The 27,899-nt window shown below is 48.1% G+C and overlaps 2 protein-coding genes across 10 annotated transcripts; one reads left to right on the top strand and one right to left on the bottom strand.

The window, feature by feature from the left end:
* Positions 1-182: 182 nt before the first annotated feature.
* LOC120446440 (filamin-C) lies at positions 183-23,297 on the top strand. 6 transcript variants are annotated; one of them, XM_039627411.1, is made up of 17 exons: positions 183-265; positions 3,815-4,124; positions 6,366-7,016; positions 7,268-7,573; positions 7,863-8,599; positions 8,665-8,920; positions 9,105-9,458; positions 9,592-9,789; positions 9,850-10,283; positions 10,353-10,771; positions 14,986-15,997; positions 16,378-16,598; positions 18,625-18,773; positions 18,829-20,923; positions 20,987-22,479; positions 22,538-22,717; positions 22,782-23,297. In XM_039627411.1, the coding sequence occupies exons 2-17, from the start codon at positions 3,888-3,890 to the stop codon at positions 22,911-22,913; spliced, it is 8,874 nt and encodes a 2,957-aa protein (XP_039483345.1). In that variant the 5' UTR covers positions 183-265; positions 3,815-3,887; the 3' UTR covers positions 22,914-23,297. The 6 variants fall into 6 exon arrangements, with proteins under 6 accessions (XP_039483345.1, XP_039483351.1, XP_039483350.1 ...); XM_039627412.1 differs by lacking the exon at positions 183-265 and having other exon boundaries at positions 3,681-4,124; XM_044005895.1 differs by lacking the exons at positions 183-265; positions 9,105-9,458 and having other exon boundaries at positions 3,682-4,124.
* A 12-nt stretch (positions 23,298-23,309) lies between these two features.
* On the bottom strand, positions 23,310-27,810 carry LOC120446442 (cilia- and flagella-associated protein 61). Of its 4 annotated transcripts, XM_039627419.2 has the most exons (14): positions 27,536-27,810; positions 27,180-27,479; positions 26,978-27,119; positions 26,761-26,924; positions 26,565-26,710; positions 26,213-26,508; positions 25,815-26,152; positions 25,564-25,756; positions 25,205-25,494; positions 24,906-25,142; positions 24,265-24,827; positions 24,045-24,208; positions 23,733-23,978; positions 23,310-23,685 (listed from the first exon to the last, which is right to left on the bottom strand). In XM_039627419.2, the coding sequence occupies exons 1-14, from the start codon at positions 27,808-27,810 to the stop codon at positions 23,338-23,340; spliced, it is 3,702 nt and encodes a 1,233-aa protein (XP_039483353.1). In that variant the 3' UTR covers positions 23,310-23,337. The 4 variants fall into 4 exon arrangements, with proteins under 4 accessions (XP_039483353.1, XP_039483354.1, XP_039483355.1 ...); XM_039627420.2 differs by lacking the exons at positions 26,978-27,119; positions 27,180-27,479; positions 27,536-27,810 and having other exon boundaries at positions 26,766-26,914; XM_039627421.2 differs by lacking the exons at positions 26,978-27,119; positions 27,180-27,479; positions 27,536-27,810 and having other exon boundaries at positions 26,565-26,702; positions 26,761-26,889.
* Positions 27,811-27,899: the final 89 nt, after the last annotated feature.

Raw genomic sequence — 27,899 nt, 5'->3', positions numbered from 1 at the left:
AATTGGGGGCCCAAAACAAAAGCGCCAACAAAGCGGGCAAGCAAAACAAGCCGTGATCGGGCCAAAAACGATGACGTAGCTGAATACCAACTCGAGACTTCCAGTGGAGAGCGAATGCGGAGCACAGCGGAGCTTTTGGCCCGATCGTAAGCCTAATTTTTGCTGCCAATTTCAGTCGTTGTGAGCAACTCGTGCGCGCTGGACGTGTTTTTCAATTGAATCGCTATACTGCTACTTGTTTACCCCTCGCAGGCAAATCCGAAGTGTAAGCAACAAGTGCCAAAAGGGAAACAAACACTCATCTACATGTGTATACCCCCACACATATTTGTGCTTTACTGTGCTGTGTGTGTGCTACTTACTCCCCCCCCCCCCCCCCCCCCGACTTTTTAATAACTTCTGATGCCGTCGTCTAACGTTAAAGTTAACTACACATAGTTTTTTTTATGAATCTTCATGTGTCTCGCCGTTCGTCGTTTGCCTTGTGTGCTGTTTAGTTTTGAGTCTGTTTCTATCTTTTTTTTTCGCTTTGCGTGCCGAGCGTTGTTCTAATTTTAAGTTGCTGCTGCTTAAATTAGAGGGGGGTATCTGTGTATCTGTATCTGTGCGGAATTTGTGCTAAACACGTGAACGGGCCTCGAGGCGTGTGAATCGGAAGAAAAACCAACAAAACAGACTTGGCCGCCAGCATAAATACCAAAAGTCGCAGTTATAAGATATTCAGATTCAGATATCTGGCCTAGCCCATTGCATAATAGGCGAATGCGAGGGGAAGCGAAAACAAAAACAAAACTTAAACTAAAGCCAAAACCAAAACCAAAACCGAAAGCGAATCTGAATCTGAGCCTTAGCCTGAGCTTGAGTCTGAGTCTGAGTCTGAGTCTGGGCTTGCGTCTGAATATGAATCTGGTTTTTCCGCTGGCGCTGTTCGATTGGTTTTAAATGCTGGCTAAAAGCCATTTTCAATTGTAATTGCTGCCGCTTTTAGGCGAATAAACGAGGCAGAGTAATGAGCAAAAATTAAATATAAAAAAAACAAAAGAACACACACACTCATTCATACTCATTCATACGAACCAAGAAGGTTTGGCTTGGTTGCGCTTTGGCGACGCCTAACGGCATTAATCAAAAGACTGAAGACACAAACTTGGCAGTGCCTCAAAAAGAGCACTGTGCGTATGTGTGCGCACATCGCTTGGAGTGTTTTCTATTTATGACGAACCGCCATAAAAATGATGCCAAAAATAAACGCTTACTCGCTATAGAAGCGTGCGCTAATAGGCCATCATTTTTAACTGTGAGGCGTGGCAAGTGTTACAATCGCATTGGGTCGACAGGAAGTGGAATATGTAATAGCCCACTCCTAGTCGTTAAAGTTCATTCGATCTGAAAAGGAAATAATCTTAAATCTACTCATACCAGTACCAGTGTAGTGTCTTTTGGCAGAGAACCCAAACAAAAGTTGGCTTGTGTCCAACTGAGTTGTAAATACCAGACCAAAGTAATTCTGTCTGTTTATATTGTAACAGAAAACGGAGTTTGTAAAGAAAATAAAGAGATTAAATAGCACAATCTTCATTTATTTTTCAAAGATCATCTTTGAAACTACGAATGTTGTTCGCAGTAAATTCCGTAACCATCAATCACCATAATTATGGGCTTCACCTCCACTCCAGTTAATCTCATATATTTCAAAGTTAATGACGTTGTCATAGAACATTTAACCAAATATATTCCCACAGCTCAGTTCCAAGCCGAGTTGTAGCTAGGCAGCCACTACAGAATCATTGAGAAATCAATGGCCATTTGGTACACGGTTTTGGCACAAATCAAACTTGAAATCGCACCCACGTCTAGAACGAGGCGTTGAACCAACAAACCATGAAACCATGTGGGTGGCTGTCCCGATGACGACGACTACGAGATTTGGCTGGCCGTGTGGGTTGGCAAGGCAAAAAGCGAAATAAGTATATACGAATGTATATTCGGACAGCGAACAAATCGAAAAGTGTAAAAAATGCCAGACACCTACGTGCACATCGCATTCTGTGATATAGATACACCGATATGTAGCCAACGATACGTTGGCACAACACACATTTGCCCATTCAAAGTGGGAAATTTTGGCCATTACGTAATGCCCTAAACTAGGTGTGCTAGCTGGCCCTCTTCTGCCATTTAGAGTCACGACAACACTTTCGATATTTACCTGCTGACCAACTGAGTAAACTACACAGCGGATTGGTCATTCCCATTCCCATTACCATTCCCCATCCCCCAATACCATTATCATGACCATTCCCATGACCTTGCCGCCAGCTGAATCTATAGAACTCACTGAGAAGGAGTGTGGCTCATTCCACGCCGCTGGCGAGTGCAACTAATTAGGTTCATTGCCAATGTCAAGTGTCAGTAAATGACATCAGCCACGGGATCACTCATAAGTCGGAGGAGCAATTCATTAATTTCCACTTTTTGCTGTCCCCGCCGGTTAATTTATTCCATCCAAGCCACGCAGTTTTGTCACTGAGAAAAAAACACAAAGACACAACACAATGACATCTCTGCTTAAAATAAATACAAATTATAAAGTACAAGTTTGGTTGAAGCTGGCTACTTAAGCAGTTAATTGATGTTTTAAGGGTAATTCATTTGAAGAGTTACTAGATCTCCTGTAATACTAGTCAGCCATTTTTTCTCGCTCTGTATTCTGCTGTAGAGGCGTTAAAAAAGTGCTCAAGCCACAACTCATCGCTGTGCTGAGCAAGTGATGAGTGATGTCATCCCAGAGCTGTTCACCTCTCCGAAAAGTGTTTGCCAATAAATAGTATTTGTATTTGAAATCTGCATACCAGCCTCGCTCAGAACTGGACGTGCTATGATATATGCGAGCTGTGGCAACTGACTTGTTGGAAACGCAACCGGATTTCCTATAATTAAGTTGGTTAGACGGTCATTTGACGCCTCGTTGTCTTTGCGACGCGATGCGGTGTGGTGTGGTGTGGTGTGGAAAAATGCCAAAAAGGCCATTCAGACGGCCAACTTTCGGTTTGCACAAATTGTTTGAGTAAAAGTGCGACAAGTGAAAACGGGCGAACAATTGACAATTGATCGTGGCAGATTTCATTGCTGTGATTACGGCCATTATCTTCTGGGTTGGCTCCCACGTTTACACACATGTTGGCCTTCTAACGTTTTGTGAAAGACTTGCTCGAACAGCAACATTCACGACATCCACTGGCATCCACAGTGCTGCCCACCAGATCTGCTCGCTTTTTTTGCTTTTTTGCTTTTTGTTGCCGCGGCGAAATTCCAAACTAAGTGATTTCTGTTATTTTACAGACTCTTTTTATTTTTTTATTATTTTGCCTTTTTGTTATTTTTGTATTCAATTTTCCTTTTCGCTCGCTTCGTTTTGGCTTGGAAGCGACGAAACCAGTTTTGCTTTATAGCCAGATTCAGAGATATTCGCACACAAACGCACACACACATTCGCTGGCGAAACCCCCCGCATATATATTATTTTTGTTGTTTTTTTGTAAATTCTCCTGCTGCTCTCTGGAGCTTTGAGCTTTGGCCATGACGTCATCGTTTGTTTTGGCCAGGCCAAGAGAGCGCAGAGCCGCCCAGATCGACCAGCTAGGCGCAGTTCCAGTTCGCTTCGGGCCGCGAGCGCGTGCAAACGAAACTAAAACTGATACTGAAACCGAAATCGAAATCGAAACCGAAACCGAAACAGAGACTGAATAGCATAGCTAGTAGCTGCAACTAGAATCGATCAACAGTTTTTCACTTAACCATTTCTCCCGATCAGTGTTCGAACGCGAGTTGCATGCGTACATATGTATGTGCGAGTCGCAGGTGAAGTGCAGTGACGTGCAGTGAAGATGGACGTCAAGGACATAAAAGGCGCCAAGGTGACGCATGCGGGGCTGCTCAAGCACAACTCCGATGGCACCACCGAAACGCAGAAGATCACCCACGCGGGTCTGGTGGCCCGGAGTCCCGAGGGCACCGCCGCCAAGGGCATGAACATCCGGGGCAACGAGGATCTCTGGGTGGAGATCCAGGCGAATACATTCCGCAACTGGGTCAACGAGCATTTGCGCGAGACGGGAATGCAGGTGAGTTAAGCCATAGATATAGATATATGGTATGTAGATATAGATATAGATATAGATACATTCCGATCCACTCACTGTGCGATTATGCAACACTTTCTAACCGAGTGAATAATGTCTGCCGACTGAATGTCTGATCGATCAAGCGCAAAAAAACAATTACCCAATCAATGGGCCGGCTCCGTTGAATACGGAATTCGTAGAACTATCGATGAAGCAGGGCCTGAGAATCTAAACGTGAAATACAAAACATTTAGATCTGGAATTTTAACTAGGAAATGAGCAAACTGTACGATTATTATATGTCACATTTACGATTACCTTTTGAATCAAGGTTTTCGAAGTTCATCGAGTTTAAGCTAAATTTAAACGCATAACGAGCTCTTTGAATGGTGACAGAACCCGTAAATGTATAAATCCCCATCATAAACTGGGGCTACGAGCTCTTCCGCGAGTTTCCCTAAAAGGCCGGGCTCATAAAGCTCGGCTCAATCGCCCACGCAGATCTGGAACTTCAATGGCAGCATCGACAATTACATGTACAATAAAGCCAAGTGTACTCACTCTGACTTTATCCACTGCCAACAATGCATTGCATTTTGTCCAGGGACTTTTGTACTGTCACTCGGACTGAGTGACGGATTTTCTCACACGAAACGCACTGAACGACCTGAAGCCACCATATTTGGCCGGTTGAATGCCAAGGCCAACGCATCGAGTTCCCATTAGCAGTTACAATATACAAAACACAAAACAAGCTAAAGCTTTTGTGCGCGATCTTGCCCAGTTTTGTGTATAATTTTCGGGGTATTATTTTTGAAGTTTTTTCAACTTTTTCGCTTGATGAGCAAGGCTGAAGAGCCCCACAAGTAAAGAGCGCTAATTGTGACCTGGCTGCCGTCTATTTGGGTCACCAAACCAAAACGAGTCATCCAAGTTTACAATTCTAGCTCATGCGTGTGCGACAAATAATATTGCAATCAACTTTGTTGTATGACAAATGCATGCGCAAACAAAGGGAAATGCTTTGATGGCAGATACACGAATAAAAAAAAATATTCAAAGCAACAGTTGCCTTAGGTATCTCAATATAATGGCCACCATAAAACTGTGCTAGAATGACTAGACATTTTCTGGCACAAAGCAAAGCTTTATATGCAAATAAAAGTGCACGTATTTTGTCAGGTGAAAACGCAACCTCACTCGCAACGCAACTCGAGTTCATATCGTAAAAGCGAAGGAATCTTAAAAATTTAAGAGCAGAATAACCAGCAGCGACAAATAACAACCTGCGGCAGCTTGTTAGAGAGCCATGGAGCCACTATGCCAGTATGTTATGTGCGATGTGAGATTTTTATGGCATCCAATGAATATTTTCCTAGGTACAAACAAACAGCAACAGACACGCGATTGTCTCCGTACCCAGTTCTCCAGTTTTTTCTTCTTTTTTTTAAATATATTTTATTGTTGAGTTCCCCCAGTTGAACGCCGACAGCAGCCAGATAAAAAGCTTTATGTCAAATGCTTAAAATCGCGCACAATTGGTTGCACCCGGGCGGAGAAAGCCGCTCACTGCGGAGCAGTGTACCTCTTGGGTTCCCATGCCCAAGCTGCAGTCCAAGTCCGAGCTCCATGTGCCATGTGCTGAGCTACCGAGCTCCGAGCTCCATGCTCCCAGTTCCGAGCAAGCGGTTCACCTTGCAAAGTGGGCCACCAGTTTGCGGAAGGGGCGTTGATTGCTCATTAGGAAGGCTGCCAGTCAAGCGACCTTCTTGCATTTGCACAGACGTGATGGGCGTTTCGCACATTTGCTAATCTCCATTGGGAATTATTTATGTACATATGTATGTAGGTACTATAGCAAGTCCAGTAATCGCAGCTGTAGCTACAGTCATTAAATAAAGATTAAAAATCTCTTTTATCGAACATTTTTAAGTTAGCATTGGTTAGCATACTCTTTAAAATTAAAAAGATATAGATTGGATAATGTAAAACTACCTTCGGCAAATTCGCTAGGCCGTAAAGAGCTAATTTCTCACTAAATCCAATTGCAATTAAATAAACCAATATAATATAAATACATTTGGCAAATTCGCTAAAGAGCCAATTCCACATTAAATGCAATTATAATTAAATAAACCAATTATGGTGCACTGCCAGTAATCTAATTACTTGCCACAAACTTTCCCATTACTGTTTCTAATGATACGAAAAAGGTTTATGCTAATTTCCATTGTCTTTCAGGTGCATGACTGGGCCACCGATTTCTGCGATGGCACCTGTCTGTGCGCCCTTGTGGAGAACCTGCAGACGCGTCCACTGAAACCCTCGTGGAATCGCCGACCCGCGAATCAGCATCATTATCTGGAGAACGCCACCACGGCGCTGAAGTCCATCGAGGCGGACCACATCAAGCTGGTGAACATCGGCAACGTGGACATCGTCAATGGGAACATAAAGCTGATCCTGGGACTGATCTGGTCGCTCATCGTGCGCTATCAGATCGGCAGAAGCAAGTTCCCGCCACGCAAACTGATGTTGGCCTGGCTGCAGGCCGCATTGCCGGACTGCAGGATCACCAATCTGACCACCGATTGGAATAGTGGCGTCAATCTGGCGGCTCTGCTGGACTACTGCCAGCCGGGCTTGTTCCCGCACTGGCGGAGTCTCGATCCCAGCCAGAGTGTGCGCAACTGCACCCAAACCATGGACTTGGCCCAGCGCGAGTTTGGAGTGCCCAAGGTCCTGGAGCCGGAGTACCTGGCCTCACCCTGGCTGGATGAGTTATCCGGCATGACGTACCTCTCGTACTTCATGAAGCCCGGTGGTCCTGGCTACAATGCCACCATGCGATGGGTGAATACGCAGGTCAAGGACCCTGTAAAGAACTTTACCGTGAGTTTATATCCTTACAAAAACTATGAGTATTAATTCAGTAGTTAAATATAAAGCCACCATCTGTTGGTATAAACTCTTATGGGTTTACACGCGTTTTCACCGCATTTAAATGTGACCTTTTAAGCCGCTGTACAAAAGTTAATGTACAGCTGCAGCAATTGCATTAAAACGAACATAAATACATATTAATTCGCGTATTTTTCCAACCAATAACAATCGCATCCCATAATGGCACTTTCATTTCGCAGACCGACTGGAACGATGGACGCGTCATGTGCGAAATTATTAAGGGACTGGGTGGCTCGGCGCCAGCACCGGAAAAGCTCAGCACCGATCCCTTCCACTACGAGAACAACATACGGAAGGCGGTGGACGCGGGCGCCCGACTGGGCGTGCAGCCCATCCTGACGGCCAAGGACATGGCCAACCCGGAAGTGGAGCACCTGGGCATCATGGCCTACGCGGCCCACCTGCAGTGGGTGCCGCCGAAGCCGCCGCTCTCCGACCTGGTCAGCGTTTACCTGGAGAGCACATCCGGTCGGGTGGGCGAACCGGTGAGTGCAGCTTATATGCGTGTACAGCAGGCGGCAGAATAATAGTGCACCCAGGACTAGAAGCATTTAAACAACTTGTATAATTTCCAAACACAGTTCCAAGAGTTCCAAGTTTTAATTACAAGAAAGATAGCAAACACAGTTCCAAGAGTTCCAAGTTTTAATAACAAGAAAGATAGCTCACAAAAACTATGTATTCTAGTCGGGTCACATATTTTACCCCTAACTGTATAGCTATACAATCTGTCAAGTGCAGCGCGTTAATGTTTAATGTCCGCTTCACACGCAGACCCACTTCCGCATCGACGTAATGTCCCGGGACATAAGCCTCAGCTCTGTGCGCTGCCACGTGGTTCCTCCGTCCGGACAGCCGGGCCAGCCCGTGCGGCTGAATGCCCACGGCGAAGGAGTCTTTGTGCCGGAGCGCTATGGGATGCACGAGATTGTGGTGGAGATCGGCGAGGACAGCCTGGGCGGACACTTCTTCCGTGCGCTGCCCCGCCTATTGCAGGTGGCACCACCGGGAATGGCGCCCTGTGCCTTGGGCAGTCTCGTCGAGGTGCTGGTCAATGCCACCGGTGCGCCCAAGACGGAGGACATCCTGGTCACGGCGGTCTCGCCCACGGGCATCTCGCACAACTGCCCGCTGAAGAAGATCGACGAGGGACACAGTGCCATATTCAAGCCGGACGAGGCGGGTATCTGGGAGATAGCCATCACCTACCAGGGTCGCCACATCCAGGGCGGACCCTTCACCTGTGCCGTGTTCGATGCATCTGGAGTCTCGGTCCACGGGCTGGATGGAGCCATGCCGCTGAGGGCTCACACCTTCGAGGTGGATGCCCGTGGAGTGGGTGTGTCTGGCGAACTGCACGTGGACATAGTGCACGACAAGCATTCGCTGGTCTGTTCGGTGGAGAAGATCGTGGAGAACAAGTACCGGGTGACCTTTATGCCCAGGCAGAATGGAAAGTACCGCGTGTACATCTACTTCAATGGCTACGATGTCAAGGGTTCGCCCTTCATGTGAGTACATCCAATCACCTGACTTAAAGATACATATTTCAATGGTGTCCTATCTCGAATTGCAGCATGCGTGTGGGCACCAAGGGAAGATCGGGCAAAACGCGCAGCAGTCCGCTGCACGACAGCAAGCACCGCTCGGAGAGTCCCTCGATGCACTTCGTCTCGACTACGAATACCCGGCACAATGACTACCGCAACTCCTCGCTGTCCAGGCACAACACGGCCGAGAGGACCAACAGCTACTCGCCGCAGTATTCGCCCAAGCTGGACACCACCGACTACCACAGTTCGAGTTCCAGGTACTATAAGCGGGAGAGCGAGGTAAGTTGCAGTCAGGGGAGCAGGCATGCGGCATGGGATATTTCTCCACCTCCACCTCCACATCACCCAAACCCATCAAAATTGAATGTTCTGGCTAACACATACACACACACCCACATGTACACACCTGCATCCTTGGTCCGGTCCCCAAACACACACACACACTGACACCTACCTTCGACAGGAGAACCACGCCACTCCGCCGCCAGCTCCGCCACCAGTTAGTGGTTCTCCCACGGTCAAGTACCTAAACTCCGCCGATCTGTATACGGAAAGCCTGAACGGAAGACGGGACTCGAAGACCTCGAACAGCAGCTCCACGAAGAACGACTACTACTACGACAAGGAGAACGAGCTGTACAGCCAGAGGCGTGGAGTGACCAAGCCCAAGTTGACGCCACCGCGCGAGGAGCGCGAGCTGACCAGCACCAGCAATACCATGAGCAGCAGCAGCAGCAGCTTCCAGCAGCGACACCAGCAGCTGGCCACCAGTACCCTGACCAGATCGCTTAGTCCAATACCTAGTCCCACACTCAATGTAACTAAATTTTTGTTGTTTCGATTTGCTTATCCCAAAAAAGAAAGTTATCCAACGATTAACTATTGTCTGCTTTTGTGTGATTGATTCACTTGTGGCAAACATATGGTAATATTAGTTTCACTTTCGACAGACTCGATCCAGCGAGGTGCACACCCACAGTCCGTTGACCATCAAGACGTCCAATCAGTACGAGAGTTCCACGCGGAACATCACCAGCAGTCCGCGGCACGCCTCCGTTTCGCCCGTGCAACGTTATTCGCCCAATAGCGCCTATATCACCACGGCCACTCACCGGATGGGTAGTCCCCTGACCAGTCCCGTCAGTAAGGTAGAGTAAACAAACATCTTTAGTAAGATTCCTAAACTAATCCTGTCTTTTGATTACCAGAATGGTTACGAGTCGTCGCGTACCGTAGAGAAGTCATCCACGTACAAGTCCACCTCGAACTATGTGACCGATTCGAATATTCGCGCCAGTCCCTCGCTGTACGGAACTGCCGAGCGACTGCGTCGTGCCGGATCGCCGGAGCCACGCATCGACCACTCCTCCAATGTGAGGGTGTCCTCGATGAAGCCGGCCACCGCCAGGCGGGACAGCTGGGATGTCATCAACAAGACGAAGCACATGCTCTCGCACAATTCGCTCGAATCGCTGGCGAACATGACCGAGAAGCAGCTGAACACGGAACTGCAGTACAACCGGCCGGATTTGGATCACGAGACGCACCGGAACACCCAGTACAACAAGTTCGCCCTGCACAAACAGCAGCAGCATCAGTCGGACTATCGCCGTGACTCCCCCGATGATGGAGAGCGCTACAAGTGAGCACAATGGCGATAACTTTTTAAAGTAACTCCAATCTAATAAAATCCAAAAATATTGTCTTTCAGACCCAGTGCCATTACAGTCAAGTCACATTCGAACAATACCTATACGGACAAGTCCGGTGGATACACGAAAACCGTCAAGGAATCCAGCGAGCATGTGGTCACCGAGAGCAACGGTCATGGCTCCGCGCCTGGTTACGGATACAGCTCCCTCTCCAGATTTCGACCCATAGACGGCAATGCCACTGGTGCGCGGGCCATTCGAGTGCAGGATATACCGAATGGCTCGATTGGACGGCCCGTCGAGTTCGAGATCGATGGCTCGAGGGCGGGCTCCGGCAATCTGGAGATCCTGGTCAATGGCGGGCGTGTCACCTCCTCGGTCCGCTCGCTGGGTGGACAGAGGTTCATTGCCAGCTTCACGCCCCACGAACATGGAACGCACACGGTGCAGATCACCTTCAATGGCGAAACCGTTCCAGGTGAGTCTAAGTTCGATTATCAAGATTATTCAGCGAGTTGTGGGGGTGTCTGTTAGGTGGCTTAGTTACTTATAAGGGCATCCCACTTGGGAACACATATTCTGGGCATATTCTAAGTTAGGAACAACTTACTGGTTCTTCCTCTTGAGTGGAGCATGTAGTTTAAGAAATACAAATAAAGAGATAGTGATCCTGATCTAGAATATATGTATCTTTCGCTGGTGTTGAGATATTTTAACGAGCTATCTGCCCACTGTGCGGCGAATTCCCATCGCGTGAGTCGCTCTCTGAGTCTCTCACTCTCAGTGGCTCTCAGTCGAGCTCACCTCAGCTCACCTGTGCTCACCTGCCGCAATCTCCGGGCGGCTTACGCTCCGGTGCGCTCTGCGATCGGATTTACCTGCTCGACGGGTTTGCGAGCTGAGGTAACCATCGCAGCCATCGAGAGTCGCGTTGGCAGTCGAAGATCGCGCTCCAAACGAAACTGACACGTCGGCGGCAACGCGGTTCGCAAAACGCCAGGAAAATTGGCAAGAAAAACGCACCGAATTTGTGATTGTGATTGCGACTAGCGGAGAATTCGATAAAAGTGAACAACTGTCGTGTTAAACACGAAACTCTAATCCCCACGCGTAAATACCAACAAATAGGAAAAAGATGAATACTATAGAACGATTTATTGGACTGCCGGAATGTGAAGCGAATCGAAAAGATTCCGTGTCTGAGATTTCTAAGCCAAAGAAATATGCTAATATGCGCCCCTCCACTCTCTGTTTTTTTTTTGTTTCGGGGTCTCTTGTGCGAACAAAAACCAGTTTAATGAACCTTTAAGCTGGAAATATTTCGACTCAACGGCGAACTGGCAGCGTTTTCGTTTGCACGAGGCTAAGTGTTTTGGCCAAGCTGAATTCATAATGCAAGGAAAACTGTCTCCGCATTGCAATGGCATTTTCATTAGCCATTTTCCGCAGTGACAAAGGGGGCAGCCATCTTGGTTTGCCAACTGCAACTTGCACTCTTGGCCAAGATACAGATACACAGATACATCCGCGGCATGCCGTTGTTGTTCCTGCTGTTGCTGTTGTTGTTGCTGTATGTGGTTCAAGGCGCACTTGTTGCATGCCAGTGCATTGTGTATCTATATACATCCATATATCTGTCCGCTTGGGCGGAAATCAAATATCTGCTCCTGCTGCAGCCGAAAACCCGTTGGGATAGGTTGTCAGTCAGGTGAGCAGGTACATATGTATGTACGTTGCTTTGGTATGGAGGGCGCGCCAGATCTGCGAGCCAGATTGCGATTTCTTGGCCACGTCCACGTCTACCACTTTCCACCGATTTTGATGCTCACGAAATATATGCATATACCTGTACCTATAGCCAAAGTTTAGGCATCGTGAGCAAACATTTCGATTTCGTTTGGCCGCATTTCGTCGTCTCGTTTCGTTTCGTTTCTTTTTTTTTATATGTTTAACAATGAGTGGCGGCCACACCTCTCTCTTCAACTCCATTGCCTCGGAATTAGCCTCCTTTAGCGGCTTTTACCCGCCGCTTTTGGCCATTTCCGCTCAGCATATTGGCACACATTCCCACTTCCAGCTCCGCTCGGCTCAGTTCGGCTGTTTGGGATTTTTATGATTCAAAGTGAAACTGCCAGCCCGTCTGGCTTGTGCATAATTTAATAACGAAAATTGTCGAAAGGCAGCAGCATTAAACTGGTTTTCGACGCGCCCCTTTAACCCCATATACCCCATTTAACCCCCCAAAAAGCACAGAGAGCCGGAGTTCAACTCAAGTGATTATAAATATATAAATAACTAAAAAAAACTAGTGTCGTGTGGTAAAAACGCGATTAAAACGTGCGCCGAATCGTGGTCGTGCCGCGATGTCATTTTGTGCAACGCTCCGCAAATTCTTATAAGCGTTTTCGCTTAATCGTTGTTGTCTTGTTGAAATTCAGATTGCAGCTCCAAAACAAAAAATGCACACATAAATAAATAATTTACAACGCGCTGACATAATCGCTACACGAAATAATCTTCACCTCTTTCAAGTTCAGACGTGCCGCCAGCGATTGTGATTCGATTGTTGATTCTGCAGATCAACGACAAAAGAATTTTGGATTTTGATTACCCAGCCATCTTCATCTTGCACTGTCCACAGCATTGCTCCTCAGTCTCCAGCACCCAAAACGTAAATCCTCCTTTGTAACATTCGATAAATAGTTTGTCGTAACGTTCAGGTTCAGTTTGGGGTTCAGTTTGGAGCTCCGTTTGGGGTTCAGTTTGGAGCTCCGTTTGGGGCTCAGTTTGGGCATTAGAATCCGAATATAAATGAGAATCAGATTTAGATTCAGAACTCTGCGACAGCTGCAGGCCATCTAACGGGCTTTTGCGGTTAGTCACGTAACCGCAGGCACAAAAGTAACACACAAGTGTGTGCACTGAAAGAAACACACATACCTTGTGATATCATCGAAGATGGCTTTCTAAGATATATGTATCTACTCAACTAAACTTGTTGACAACATATACGAACTTAAGCTCAAAATGAAACGAGCTGTAACTCTCTCATAGGCTGCAAGTTAGCAGTAGAGTTTATTGTGAAAGGCTTTTAGTTGAGTGTATATATGTATGTAGTTGCTACTCAGCGGATGCCTATGCAGATTGAATAACAGCGTTAGATGCCGCATACCTGCACTTGTTCTCCTACCGCCAGGCAATAATTCAGCGCTGCGATTAGCACTCCAGCTGGGAAACCGGCCAGAAAAACGGCAAAAAGCGGCAAAATGCGGCAAAAAAAAAGGCAAAAGGCCGCTTTTTATTTGGTCGAATTGCAGTTGCTCTAGCCACTTGCTATTCGCATACTACCAATTTACAACTTGCCTCGCAGCGCAAGGAAGTCGACCAACTTTTGTCGGGTGCGTTGGACTCTTTGGATTGCCGGTCGCCTAACTGTATCTTTTTTTAGCATAGCCGCTGGCAAAACTCTGGCCGCAGAGTTGCGAGAGTGCGATAACTGATTAATGATGGCCCCAATTGGTAGAATACCGACAACAAACACAAACGTTCAGAAAAACAGTTACGAAAAGTGTTTTGCGCCAAAGTGCTAGAGGATGGCAAGAGTGCCAGTGCCACTGGTAGATTCTCACAGCTCGGGCAAATAGAAAAGTGTTTGTTTTCTTTTTCAATTTGAGTTTTTGTGATGGAGCTGAAGTTTTCCCAGGGAAAGAAAAGTCGCGTCGAGCAGCGCTGGAGAACACAAATCGAAGCAAGTTTGAGCTGTGTGACAGTGCTGCAACTCGACGTTTTTTCCATTGAACTGGCAACTGACCGTTTCAGCGATTTTCATGGAAAGCCATAAAATACAGCAATACAGCAGCAAGTGCAAACGAGCACTAAAAGGAAAAGTGCAACAATTGCTAAAAGAGAAATGCATGGAAAGTTGCAAACAAAAGTAAATTTGAGCGCCAGGCAACAAACACATAAAAAAATGCTAAAAAAAAAAAGAGACGACCATGTCCAATAAAAATGTGCTGTAAGTTGTGAGTAGGGAGATGCGAGTGCCAACAAATAAGCGAGCGTTTAACGAGCCAATTGCCAATCTGCCCCACCATCGCAAATTGGCTTTGGAGCCACTCGATTGCGGCTCCTCGAAACGATTTAATGATGCTTTCGGGCTCATTTCGAAACATTCCTGAACCACCAGTCACACTTAATGCTTAAACTATGCTGCCCCATTGATGAGGAAAGTAGAGGCACAGATACGCAGCTCCAGCGCCAGCTCCAGATTCGCATTCAGATACAGATACAGATACAAAGAGTCAGAGCTAGAGATACAGATACGCACTTGTCGCCGGCAACGAGGCGGCACAGATTGAGATTGCGACAATTATAATGAGACGCAGCGAGAAACAATGCAAAGTCGCAGCGGAAACCTTGTCAACTAAAGAATGCGAGGTTGGGTTGTAAAGTTTTGGTTGGGTTTGTAAAGTGTAGCCAGATAGAAACCAATTTTAGTGTATCAAACTGGGGAGTAGTAGTAAATTATCTTGAAGCACTTCGTTTGAATTACCTAAGTTGCAGATGCACACAGTTCCTTTTGGGGTCAAACATCGTTATTTTCTACGCTGCTCGTTAAGTTAGCTCCTTAAAATGCAATTTGCCAAGCAATCTTTATGGCTTTCCAGATAATAATCGATTGACTCATTACAGGTTCACCGTGGCACGCTGAAATCATGTCCTCACCCGGCCTGACCGCTCTGGGCGAATCGACGCGCCTGGTACCCGCCAATACGCCGGCGGTTTTTGAGATACTGCCGCCTCCTGGACAAAGCCTGAGTAAGGGCGAGTGCGTGGCGACGGTTTTGACTCCTAGCAAGTCAAAGCTGAACGCCAGAGTCACCCATGAGGCGGCAAATGGTGCTGCTCGCATCGAGTTCGTGCCCACCGAGGTGGGCACCCACGTGATCGATGCGTCCATCAACGGCACGAAGATCGCTGGCGGCCCGCTGATCGCCAAGGTCTACGACTCCAGCCTGATCCAGGTGACGGAGGTGAATGGCGGCGTGGTCGGCCAGCCGTGCCAATTCCGTGTGGATGCCAGCGCCGCCGGCGAGGGCCAGCTGGAGATATCCATCAATGAGGGCGAGGTGCCCAATCATGTCCAGGTGGTCGGCGGCGGTCGCTGTCTGGTCTCCTTCACGCCGGAGCAGGCCAAGTCCCATCTGATTGACATCAAGTTCAATGGCGAAACGGTGCGCGGCTGTCCCTTTGTCTGCGCCGTGGCGGACACCTCGCGAGTGCTCCTCAATCTCACCAATCTGGAGCTGATCCCGGTCAATCGGCCCTCCTCCTTTCACATCACCGTGAGCGGAGGTGGAGCTGCCGAGCTGGCCGTCAGTGTGCGCGGTCCCCAGGGCGAGTTGCCCGTCCGGGTGACCGGAGATATCCACGCTGGCTTCACCGCCGAGTTCACGCCCACCACCGTCGGTGGCCATTCGATCAACGTCGAGTACAACGGATTCGCCGTCCAGGGCACCCCCTTCCTGGCCAAGTCATACGATGCCAGCAAGGTGGTGGTGGGCAGCGTCTCGCGGGGAACCATGGGACGACCGGTGCAGTTCACCGTGGATGCGGGCGATGCCGGTGAGGGCAACCTGGAGATCACGATTTCGGCCAAGGGACAGAACATTCCCACGCAGGTGCATCCGCAAGGCAGTGCAAGGTGAGTCCACTGATTTTAATTGACCAAATTAATTATTTGTGGCAGTTTAAACTTTCATTTATTTGCTATTCGTATTCGAGTGAAATTATGTTCGTCTCTGATGAAGATAATTTGATTAGTTTCCTTTTTTTATTGCGCTTTTGTTATTTTCTTATTACTATAATTGCTTAAATTGGTATAAGTACCAAATTTTCTATTCAGTTATCAAAATTATTATTCTTCTACATTTGGAACGTTTATATTTAATAGCTTTAATGAGAGCTACATGCATACAGTATTGTGTATAAGTGTTTAAGGGGTATCTTTTATTCTGTTGCAATTTATTAAACTTCCCTTAAATATTGTGGTTGCGATTTAACATTTTGTATCTTTTCTTTCAGATTTTCGGTATCCTTTGTGCCCACGGAGTCGTGCGAGCACACGATCAACGTGTCATTCAACAAAATGCCCGTGCCCGGCTGTCCGATTACGGTCGGCATCAGTGGGGGCGTGGCCGGGCCCCAGGTGTCCTTGGGTGGCCCAGGACCCGTGCACCAGACCAATTCTTTTGTAATCAATCACAATGGCGGCCGTTTGGAGGACATCGAGGTGAACGTGGAAGGTATGTAGGCACCGGTGGCCAGTGGAGTGCTCCTTGGGCCCCAAAAATCCCACCTCAGCTAACCAAAAGTCATCTGTTTGTGTGGGCTTATCTGCCCCCCCCCCAGATTCTCCTTCATTCCGCCCCTCCCTTTATGTGTTTTTGTGCATTGGTTTTAGTTGTAAGGCTCGTAAATTAATTGCTCGATTGGCTTATTGTTTGTGTCTGCTAAGCGTACTGCTCGCATTCGATTGGATCCATTTGCATAAACATATCCGTATATGGTAGCAGTAACCGTATCTGTAACTGTATCTGTAACTCGTATCTGCAACTCGTATCTGCAACTCGTATCTGCAACACGTATCTGTATTTGTATATGCACCGGTATCTGTATCCGCATCACACCCACTCTCACAGCTCACAGCTCACAGCTCACGCACCAAAACTTGTACAGGCAATTTGTATGAGCGGAAATCGTTGTGGAAATTCCCAAGCATGCCACGCCCCACTTTTCACCACCTCCATTCACCAGACCCACATGTGGTTGAAGTCAACAGCAGAATCCCAGCAGAGTCCAAAGCCAAGATGCTGCACTTAGATACTGGATTTATTAGATGCGCAGCCTTGTCGTGTAGTTTCTGTGTGCTTTTGTAATTATGTTGCACATGCATCATTTGCTTTTACAGTCGAACTTCGATTAAAGAGCTTCAGCTTAGTGTACGAGTATGTGTCGCATAACAAGTTTTAATGTAGTTTTTTTTTGTGTTTGCAGGTTTCCTTATTGTATAAATTCAAGAAAAAGATGATCCCACAGGCTACTTAAACCTTAAAGATATTTAATTTTTCTTATTGATAGGGACATGCATATATCTAAGTACTATGGTTTCTTAGGAAAGTTCGACTGTAAACCAATGCGTGCGGGTTTTGTATTGGGTATTCTGAAGTCTTAGAATTTATGCAAATATGCCAGTTATGGAATCTTAGCCCCATATATAGTTGCTATTATTCATGTAGTGCCAGCTTACTAGTGTCCTGTGTGTTTTGTGTGCATTTATGATTGTGTCTTACCTTTGTTTGTAATTATATGTCCTTTTGTAATAATGTTGCTCACTTTTGTATCTGTATTATATTTCAGGACGGCGAAAACTTTTGTACTAGAATATATATAAATCTATGCATATACTTATATTACCTATACTATTAAACGAGGGTGTAGTCTCCGTGCTCTCCCCAAACAAATATATAGATATATATACTATCCCCCAGGTGTATATATACTCGCTAACAGTCCGAACCACAAAATAACCCCAGAATGAGTCTCCAAATGCCAAGACAATAACAAACAAAGTATTTACTAATGTCCGATTGTTTACTAATTTGTTTCATACTGATTAATGTGTAGAATTACTCGAATGAAAATAAAGAAAATGGTTTAAAACAAACTCAATAGGTTGTACAAGTATATCCAGCAGGCTCGTTCATAGTGCTCTGTATGCAGTGTACAGATCCACTTGGGATTGCTCTACTTATATCTATAGATAATCTAGACCATATTGTCTCTGACCCCTGCCCTACATATCAGTTTACTTACTAACCCTTTCTGGCACACTCAATACAATAGTTAATCAATCAAACTAACCGCACTCCAAGTAAATGACTCGAACTAATCTAAAAAACACGACTAATCACAAACAGTTTCCCGACTATCCAAAAACTACCCATTTTAAAGATTAAAGATTAAAATGACTAATCAAGTGAACATTTTTCCAAATTTTTGCGCTTCATCCGCGATTGAAAACTGAAACTAAACACTAACCCAACACACACATCTGACCCAACTGAATCGTTGCCCAATTATCGAATTTCAACAAAACAAACAAACGAAATCAATCTCAAACTCGTTTCCGGCCGCGTCGCAACTGAAAATCAAAATCAAAATCAAATCAAACACGCAATAATTAATCAATACTAAAATCCAATCGAAATGATAAACAAACAAACAAACAAACAAAAAACAACAACGAACGCCAATCGTTGGCCAAATCAGGACCAGCTGGCCAATCGGTTCCGGCGCAAGTGCATCAGTCCGCCGATGGCGTCTTCAAGGCGGAGTTCGTGCCCAGAGTCGTGGGTGAGCATCGGGTCAATGTCACGGTCAACGGATTACCCACCGCCGGAAGTCCATATGCAGCCAAGGTAGGTACCGAATCATATCGATCTGGCATGTATGTAAATCCAAATGCCAATTTAGGTCTACGATGTCAGCGCCATCAAGGTGAAGAATGTGAGCAGTGGCACGGTGGGCAAGGCAGTCACATTCCTGGTGGAGACATCCCAGGCCGGGCCCGGCAACCTGGAGGTGACCGTCAACGGCGGCCGGGTACCGACCTCAGCCCAAGCCCAGGGTCAGCACACCTATGCCATCAGCTTCACGCCGCGCGAGGCGGAGAGTCACACCGTGGAGCTGCGCTTCAATAGCCAGGATGTACCGGGATCCCCGTTCACCTGCCGTGTGGCAGCTGCCGCTCGCATCCAGTCGCCGGAGACCATGGACAAGGTCAGCGTGGGTCGACTGTTTGAGTTCGTCGTGGAGTCGGACACCAAGCCGACGGTCGAGGTACTTGGTCCTGCCAGGCGGAGTGTGCCCGTGAAGATTGACCCACTCGGTTCGTCCACCCTCGGCTACAATGTCAAATTCGAGCCCATGGAAGTAGGCGATCACTCGGTGGAGGTTCGTCTGCCGGGCGGTGGTCATGTGGAGGGCAGTCCCTTCCTGCTGAAGGCCTACTCCGCCGAGAAGGTGATAGTCACGGATATCCGTGCTGGCGTGGTCAACAAGAGTGTGAGCTTCGGGATCAATGCATCGCAGGCGGGTGCCGGCAATCTGGAGATTATTGTGGCCGTCAATGGCAAGAACGTGCCCAACTTTGTCCAATCCGAGGGCAATGCCCGGTTCAAGGTGAACTTCAAGCCCACGGAGGCGGCCACCCACTCGCTGTCGGTGCGATTCAATGGACATCCGGTGCCGGGTTCACCATTCAGCTGTCACATCGCCGCTGCCGCCGCTTCGCCCTCGATGGGATTGCCACGGGCCATGGCCATGGGAGAATGCCTGAAGCAGGCGGCCGTCAAGATGGACAACACCTTTGAGCTGGAGGGCTTTGAGGGCGTGGAGCCGCAGATCTTTGTGACCTCGCCATCGGGCGACAATGAGCACTGCCAGTTGAGCCAGCACGACGGAGGCAGTTACTCCGCCTCATTCCGCCCCACCACCGTGGGTCGCCACCTGATCAGTGTGACAGCCAACGATCAGCACATCAACGGATCACCCTTCAGCTGCAACGTGTTCGACGTCTCCAGGGTGAGCATCAGTGGACTGGAGCAGCAGTATGGACCGGCCAACCTGGGCGTTCCAGTCACCTTCAGCGTTGACGCTGCCGGCGCTGGAGAAGGAACCCTGGAGCTGGTGGTGTCCACCGACAGCAGCACCGTCAAGGCAGAGGTGGTGGCCTGTGCCCGTGGTCTGTACGACGTGACCTTTGTGCCCCAGAGCACGGAACCCCACTACGTGAACATCACCTTCAACGAGGTGGCCGTGGATGGGAGTCCCTTCCGCGTGGACATTCAGCAGCACACGCAGCATATTCAGATCGGTAGTTTGGCGGCCATTGATTTTCCAGCGGATGATCAGATCGTTGAGATATTCTCGCCGGATCAGAAGTCGGTTCCGTACTCGATTAACCGGCAGACGGCCGAGTTCCGGACCCACATGACCGGCAACTACACCTTGCGCTTTATAGATCGGGAGACCCGTCAGCACATTGGATCGCGCACTTTGTGCGTCTTTGATCCCACGCTGGTGAAGATCACCGAGGTGAGCGAGGCCTTCTGCCATCGTCCTGCCAGCATTGGTGTGTCCTTAAACGAAGCTGGCCAGGGTGACCTTTCGGCTTTGGTGCGTTGTGGCGCCACCGAAGTGCCGCACACCATTCGCGGACCAAGCAAAACTGGAGTGTATGAGATAGTTTACCAGCCCACGCGTGTGGCTCCACACAAGATCAGCATCCTCTTCAACGAAGTGCCCATTTCGCTGAAACCGCTGGAGATCAGTGTGCTGCCCGCCAGTGCTGGCAAGGAGATCAGCGTCAGTGGACTGGGCTTGTATCAGTCGCGAGTGGGCAAGACCACTTCCTTTGCCATCGACACAGTCAAGAGGCCAGCCAGGGAGTTCGATGTGGTGGTGTCCGGACCAGGCGGACAAGCTCTACCGGTGCGATGTTATCAGACCAAGAACGGACACCTGCAGGCGGAGTTCACCATCAACAAGCCCGGACAGTGTGTCATTGGTAAGTCAGCGCTTTCACTGCTTTCTCCAGACTGAGTTTCTAATCCGTTTGATTTCCTTGCAGAGGTACTCCACCAATCGAAGCCCCTGCCCGGCAGTCCATTTACGTGTGAATCCTTTGACAGCAGCAAGGTCAGCACACAAGGGGTCACCAAGGAACCACTGGCCCTACACAGTCCAAATAGTTTCACAGTACGCACGGATAATGCCGGAACCGCTGAACTGGAGGCTTTCGCCATCTCGCCCAGCAATCAGAGCATTCCCGTGCTGATTAGCGAGCAATCGGATGGCGTCTACAACGTGGAGTTTGTGCCCTCGCAGCCGGGCAACTACAAGCTGACCCTTATGTACGGAGGCGAGACGATTCCCAGCTCGCCGCTGAACTTTACCGCCTCGTCCAGTGGCGTCCGGAATGACGCCCGTGCAGCTGGACACGGACTGGAGGTGTGCCACCGGAACAAGGAGGCATCCTTCGTGGTCTACTGCCCCATTGCGCCGAATGTGCAGATCGAACGATTGGACGAGTATGGTGAGCGGATAGAGCCCAAGATCAAGGCACTGGGCAACAATGAGTGGCGCATCTCGTACACAATTCTGTCCGTGGGCAAATACGAGATACGCGCCAGCTGTCCGAACCGCGGAAGCTTGCCGGGATCGCCGTGGCACATCAGTTGCGTGGAATCGAACAAGGTGACACCGGTGGGTGGTTGGGGCACCCTCGTTGATCACGATGGCCGACTGATTCTGCCCGCTCGCATTGTTTTCGATGTGGAGAACGCGGGACCGGGCAAACTGGTTTGCAGCATCGATGGCATCGAAATACCGGTGGACAAGTTGGTCGACGGCAAGATGTGCCTTAACATCACGGGCGAGAGCCTGGCCGCCGGCGAGCATGACTTGGATTTGACCTGGAGCGGCCTGACCATCACCCAGTGCCCCAGGAGTGCCTTCGTCACAGGTCAACAGGCGGCGGATAAGGTTCAGCTAATGGGTCGCGGTCTGGCTGCAGCTCAGGCTGGCGAGGCTGCCCACTTCACGATCGATGCCTCCAATGCGCCGGCTGGCAGGCCGGAGGTGATCCTCACCAGCCAGGACAGCACATCGCTGCCAGTGAGTCTGGCGCAACCGAGACCAAGCGAGAACATCTGGCTGGCCTCCTATACTCCGCTGAAGTCCACAACTGGCACTCTAAATCTATCTGTCAAGTGGAACGGTCGTTTGGTCAAGGGATGTCCGCTTACGGTGGCAGTGGGCTCTTCGATGGATGCCACCAAGGTGATAGCCTCCGGCGAGGGACTGCGTCATGGTATTGTGGGCAAGGACATTAAGTCCTGGATAGACACCAGGCGAGCAGGACCCGGCGAACTCACCGCCCATTGTGCTGGTGTTCGTAAAGTGGCCTACTGTGAGCTATACGATCATGGCGATGCCACATTCACCCTGAACATCAAGCCCCAGGAACCAGGTCGCCATCTGCTGACCATCAAGTACGGCGGACAAAATGTTCCCGGCTCGCCATTTGCCCTGAAGGTGGCCGGTGCACCGGACGCCAGTAAGGTGGGTTGACACACAGATCTTTCCATAACAGATGCTTTAGGTATTTCTTATCAAATAGGTCCGCGTTTATGGACCTGGCATCGAGCACGGCGTGCTGGCCACCTTCCAGTCGCGCTTCATCTGCGACACCCGAGGAGCTGGAGCTGGTCAGCTGACAGTTAGGGTCCGCGGACCGAAAGGAGCCTTCCGCGTGGAGATGCAGCGTGAGAGTCAGAAGGATCGCACCATCCTGTGCAAGGTAAGGTTCTGCTATATGTCGCTGGAGCAACAGATAACTAACCATATTCCGCATAAATCTGCAGTACGATCCAACCGAACCGGGCGACTATCGCGTTGAGGTGAAATGGGCGGGCGAATTCGTGCCAGGATCGCCGTTCCCCGTCATGATCTTCGACACTGAGGAGGAGTTACGGCGGTACTTACAGGGCATATGAGGCCAGCTCAACCACCATGTCATCGTCTTCCCCAGTGGCCTCAGTCCGCTGCCCATTAGGCGCCATCCATGTCGACGGCGTGCCTCCACTTGTTCTCCCCTCTAGAAAAGAAAGCCGTAACCTTGTAGTATACTATATATGTATGTTTAATTAAGCTAACAACGAGAGAAGAGCCCTAATGAGTAACATGTTATACTAATCGAGCTAGCTAACTAAAAAAAACACAGAATGAACCGAATAACAAATCATCTTTAGGCTAATCGCAAAGCAAAAGCTTTCGCTTTTGATTATTTATAGTTGTAATATGTTGAGCAATGTAAAAACTTGCAATTGGTTTAATTATTTGGCATTGTATGCAATACAAAATACACATATAAATACAAATCTCCGTTCATTATTATTCTCTTTACCCATTTTGTAGCACTTATAGATTAAAGACACCCCAATCCTCTGGCAGCGCAAATTCGTGTGTGAAATCCTTGCGATAGGTGCGCACAAAGTCGATCACATTTTCCTCCAGCTTTTGTCGCTGCGTGTTCTCCAGACTGCTCCTGGGATTATCCTTGTTGTTCATCAGCAGCATGGAGAGCAGAAGTCTGCGGTTCTTCAACTGCAGATCCTCGAACCTATCGTGCATCAGCAGCTCCGTCCAGGGTTGTTTAAAGAACTCCAGGAAGTTCTGTATCCAACCTGACTGAAAGCGACCGCGCAGATCGTTGAGGAGCATCGCGTGTTTGCCACAAAAGTACTCCATGAAGTACAGTCTCTTCGGCTGCAAAAATGTTATAAACTAACTGAGCAATTGAAATTACTGTTTACCTTCTTGGTGACGCAGACAATCTCTATGACAATCAGCTTCTTGTTGAGTCGAATGCGGCAAAAGTCGCCATCATCGTAGGTAGTCAAGGTCTCGGAAAATTCAATCGGCAGTTGGCCTATAAGTAGTGGCTTTGGTTGCGTGAACTTGATGATCTGATAGCCCATTGGCAGGATTCCCGTGAACATGTATGGCTTAGAGTATCGCGACTGCATCACCAGCTTCACCATGTTCAATTCGTAGGCCAACTAAGTAAGCTCAGATTGTATATACTATATTATATATATACTATGTAACTTTAATTGAAAACTCACTTTTTCGGCCATTTCTTGCGGACTGCAGTGGGTGTACTGAAAGTTGGGTTTCGGTATCATGATTATATTTCTACCAGCGGCGAATATATTGCGATCATTTGTGCAATATCGCGAATTGACCACGATCCTCCTTTCCATTACCTCAATTCCTGCATCAGTGAGAACTGGTAAAAAACTAAAAATTAAAATCGGTACGAATGGATATGCTGATGTGCCTCACCATTCTCCAGAGCCGAACTAATGGTATTCACATTGTAGTTGACAAAGAGTTCGCAGTCCAGCACGATCTTTTTATTAGATGGATGCATGACCAGCTCCACCTTCTCGATATTCATATTATCTTGACTCAATATAAACTGGCTGTAGTCGGTCGATAAGTATATCGTGACGCCCAAATCAGCTACCATATCCAAGATAATCGGATCCAAACGACAATCCAATTCGGGATTGCCAATTTCCTCATTTATCATCGGCACGTGAGGCTGCACATATGTGATGTTCTGGGCCTTGCAACCATGTGTGACCAAGAAGTGAATGCACTCGTATATGCACAAATTGTATCCGTAGACTATAATGTTGTACGAGTCCATCAACTCGACCATCTCACGCACTTTGTGGTAGAAGATAATCCTGTCCAGGCGATGATTGTTGACCACATAGTTGATGGGTATCGGATGCCCCTTAAATTCCTTGTCCTCAAAGCCAAACCTTGTGGCAGCCATCAGCACCAGCTTCTCGTAGTACAGATGACAGCCATCCGACAGCTCCAGCACCTTTTCTTGTCTGAAAAAAAAACAGAACATTGAGATATAAGAGTGGAGAGTAAGAGAGTAACTCTAGTGTAATGTAGTCACCACCCACCTCTTTATACTTTTCATAGTTCCGGAGACGAAACGCACCCAATGCCTCACATCCATCCGCTGCATGGTGTCCCGCACGAAAGGATTCACGTTGCCAGTGTCCACATAGCAGTTCCTGCCATTCGCGCAGTAGTTGCACGAAAAGTCGCAATCATAGGCCGATTCCACAACTCCATGTCCCACCAGAACCGTGATGTCCACCATGGGCAGGCAGTTGTACTTCTTATAATTAATCAAACTGTTAGGCGTTGGATGAGATACAAAGCTATCAAAGGAACTATAGGTAGAATAACTACTTACTCCTTTGAATTCCAAGCGAAGATGACGGTGCGCAGAAAGGCCATACTCGTGGCCGAAAAGCCGACGATGACCAGGGAACTCTTGCCACCCATGTGCATTGTGGGCTGCAGATTGTGGCAAAAGAGTCGCATGCGGCTGGTGCAGATATCGATGTTGGCACTTTGGGACATTTTTCCCACTGCCACGCGGCGCCTGAAGGAGACGCACTTGTAGTTGAACAGATTCTTCTTCATGCGGCGCGGCTCAACCGGCATCATGTTGTACATCAGATCGTTGGGCAGCGAGATACCCTGGAAATCAAAGGAACCCTCTCAGATACGCTCACATTTTGTACAACTGCTGGATGATAGTTAACCCACACTAAAGAAGTGTATGTAGTACAGCTCTCGGTAGTTATCGTACAAGGCCACTGTGCGTAGGATCGGGTTGCACCACATCTGGAAAAATGGATGCAGCCTAAACATGACAATCTCGCCTCGTTTGTGCGTCAGCGTAAACTGGTCTCTAGGCATCATGAACACCTTGCTTATATCGTCATATACCAAAAAGGGACTAAATAGAAACATAAGTTTGTTATGTAGAATACATATTAGACGAGTCTCAATCCCACCTGAGTATTAGAAAGCCAACCAACGGGCAGTCGGTGTGCTTCTTCGATTGACCACAGCGAATGGTGAAACAGGTCAGTTCACTCATGGGATTCTCAAGGATATCCTTAATGATGAACTCAAATATGACCAGAACGTCCTCGGTGTAGTCGTCGAGCACGTTATTATCCTCATCCTCGGACATGCTTTCCCTTTTGCGCGTCTGCTTGCTTATCAAGATTCTGATTTCATCGATCTCCTGGCTTTCGAATCGATGGACGCGGAGTTCCCCAAACAGTGTACTTCGATGGGCAACGAACAGGTTCTCGGAAACGGTGCTGCTCGGACGATGGGCAACTGGCTGAGGATTGAGAATCAAGGAAATTCCATCGGAATTTCAAACTTCCCTGAAAACACTTACCAAAAAGAAACGGAGCAGTTCCCGCTGGCAAGGACTCGTGGAGACGTTGACCGGCACCAGGGTCACACAGTAATCGTGCTCCGGAAAGGCGCTGAACATGGCAGACAGGGAGTAGAATGTGTACTCGTAGCGCACCAGTGGATGCAGCTGGAACATCTTCAGCAGGAATCCATTGGAGGCCTTTGCCAAGCACTGCAGTCGATTTTCGCTCGTCAAGCTCTCGCCCTCTGGCAAATCGAAGCAGATCTCCAGTTTGTCCTGATACGCTGTCATATAGTACACTCCCTTGCGAAGTTCTGCCAATATATTAGTGATTTTAGTATAGAAACCCTCGTAACGCCAAGTAACTCACCCTCGTAAATGTGCTTGTACTTTTTGAATAAAATATTCCGCGCCGCAGGCTGTTCATCTTCGTTAATTAGACTTACCTGCGTTTTATATCTTTCTTCCATTTGTTTTCTTGTGAACAACTCCTTATACGACTTGTGATCTACTGAGCTAAATCAAAATGTAACATATATACGAAGATGTCCTTTCCAATCACTCACATCACCTCGAATTCCACATGGGCGTGTTTAAAACCCGGCGTGTAGCGCACCAAGTTGCCCAAACGCTCGAAGTGATAGTTGGTGGCCAGCACCTCGATGTCCAGGGATTGGGATAGCCACATAAGGCCAGCTCCCTTGACGTTATCGGCGATCTCCTCCTCGAACTGAAACCTGTCTCTAAAGTAAGTTTCGAGGGATGGGAAATAGAACAACGCACCTCAGCTATTATGATCTTATCGTTATGATCGGTACCTTCCGCATTCAGCAGATGCTCGGCGATGTAAAAGTCGCCGTGCTTTTTGCGCAGTTCCGGATCCTCGGAATCAATCATTTCGACAATATCGTCATTGTCCTCGGGTCTGGAAGGTTATGTAGATGAGGAGAGGGAATACAAGATTTTGAGGAGCTTTGGAACTTACAGCGCCTTGCGAAAGGACAAAACTGGCATGGTGTTGCGCCGTTTGATGACGATGACCGCTGGCAGATGCTTCTGCTCCGAGACCTTCGAGTACTTTGGGTAGAAGGTCGTGCCAAAGGCCTGAATGGCATCGTATTGGCCTGGCTGACTATCGGGGGGCTTCACCACAAGCATATAGTTGACCAAGTGCTCCGTGTAGAAGACCTCCAAGATGACCTTCTTCAGCATTTGCGGATGGCCATCCTTGCAGATGAAGAAGTTGAAGAATATTGCGTTGAGCAGCGTGATGGGAAGATCTAAGCTATTGGATCGGATATGTACATATATCAGAGAGTCTTGGAATTTGGAAAAGCTTACCAAAAGCGAACATTCAGCCAGTGGAGCCACAGATCACTGGTTAGCACCGGAATATTTGGATGGTTGGCAAACTCGGCGTAGGCCAGCAGCAGGTGAAACTCCTGTTTGTTATAGACAATCAATCGCTGCGCCTGGTTTCTAAAGAATAGAGTGTCCAGTGGCGGCGTTTCCTTCTCCCCAAAGTGCGACGTGTTTTTCGCCTCATAGAGATCTTCTATGCGCCGCTGATCCCGAATACCCGCGATGGCGATTAATATTTCCTGAGTGGTAGTCATTTTTTATTTTTTAAATAAGTTGAATGTGTATATTTGAGTCTCTGAGCACTGCACATAACAATCGGAAAGTACACAACCGGACTGCTTTG

This window comes from Drosophila santomea, chromosome 2R (genome assembly GCF_016746245.2).
Source record: "Drosophila santomea strain STO CAGO 1482 chromosome 2R, Prin_Dsan_1.1, whole genome shotgun sequence".
NCBI classification, from domain to species: Eukaryota; Metazoa; Arthropoda; class Insecta; order Diptera; family Drosophilidae; genus Drosophila; species Drosophila santomea.
This window is presented reverse-complemented; position numbering and strand designations above follow the sequence as displayed.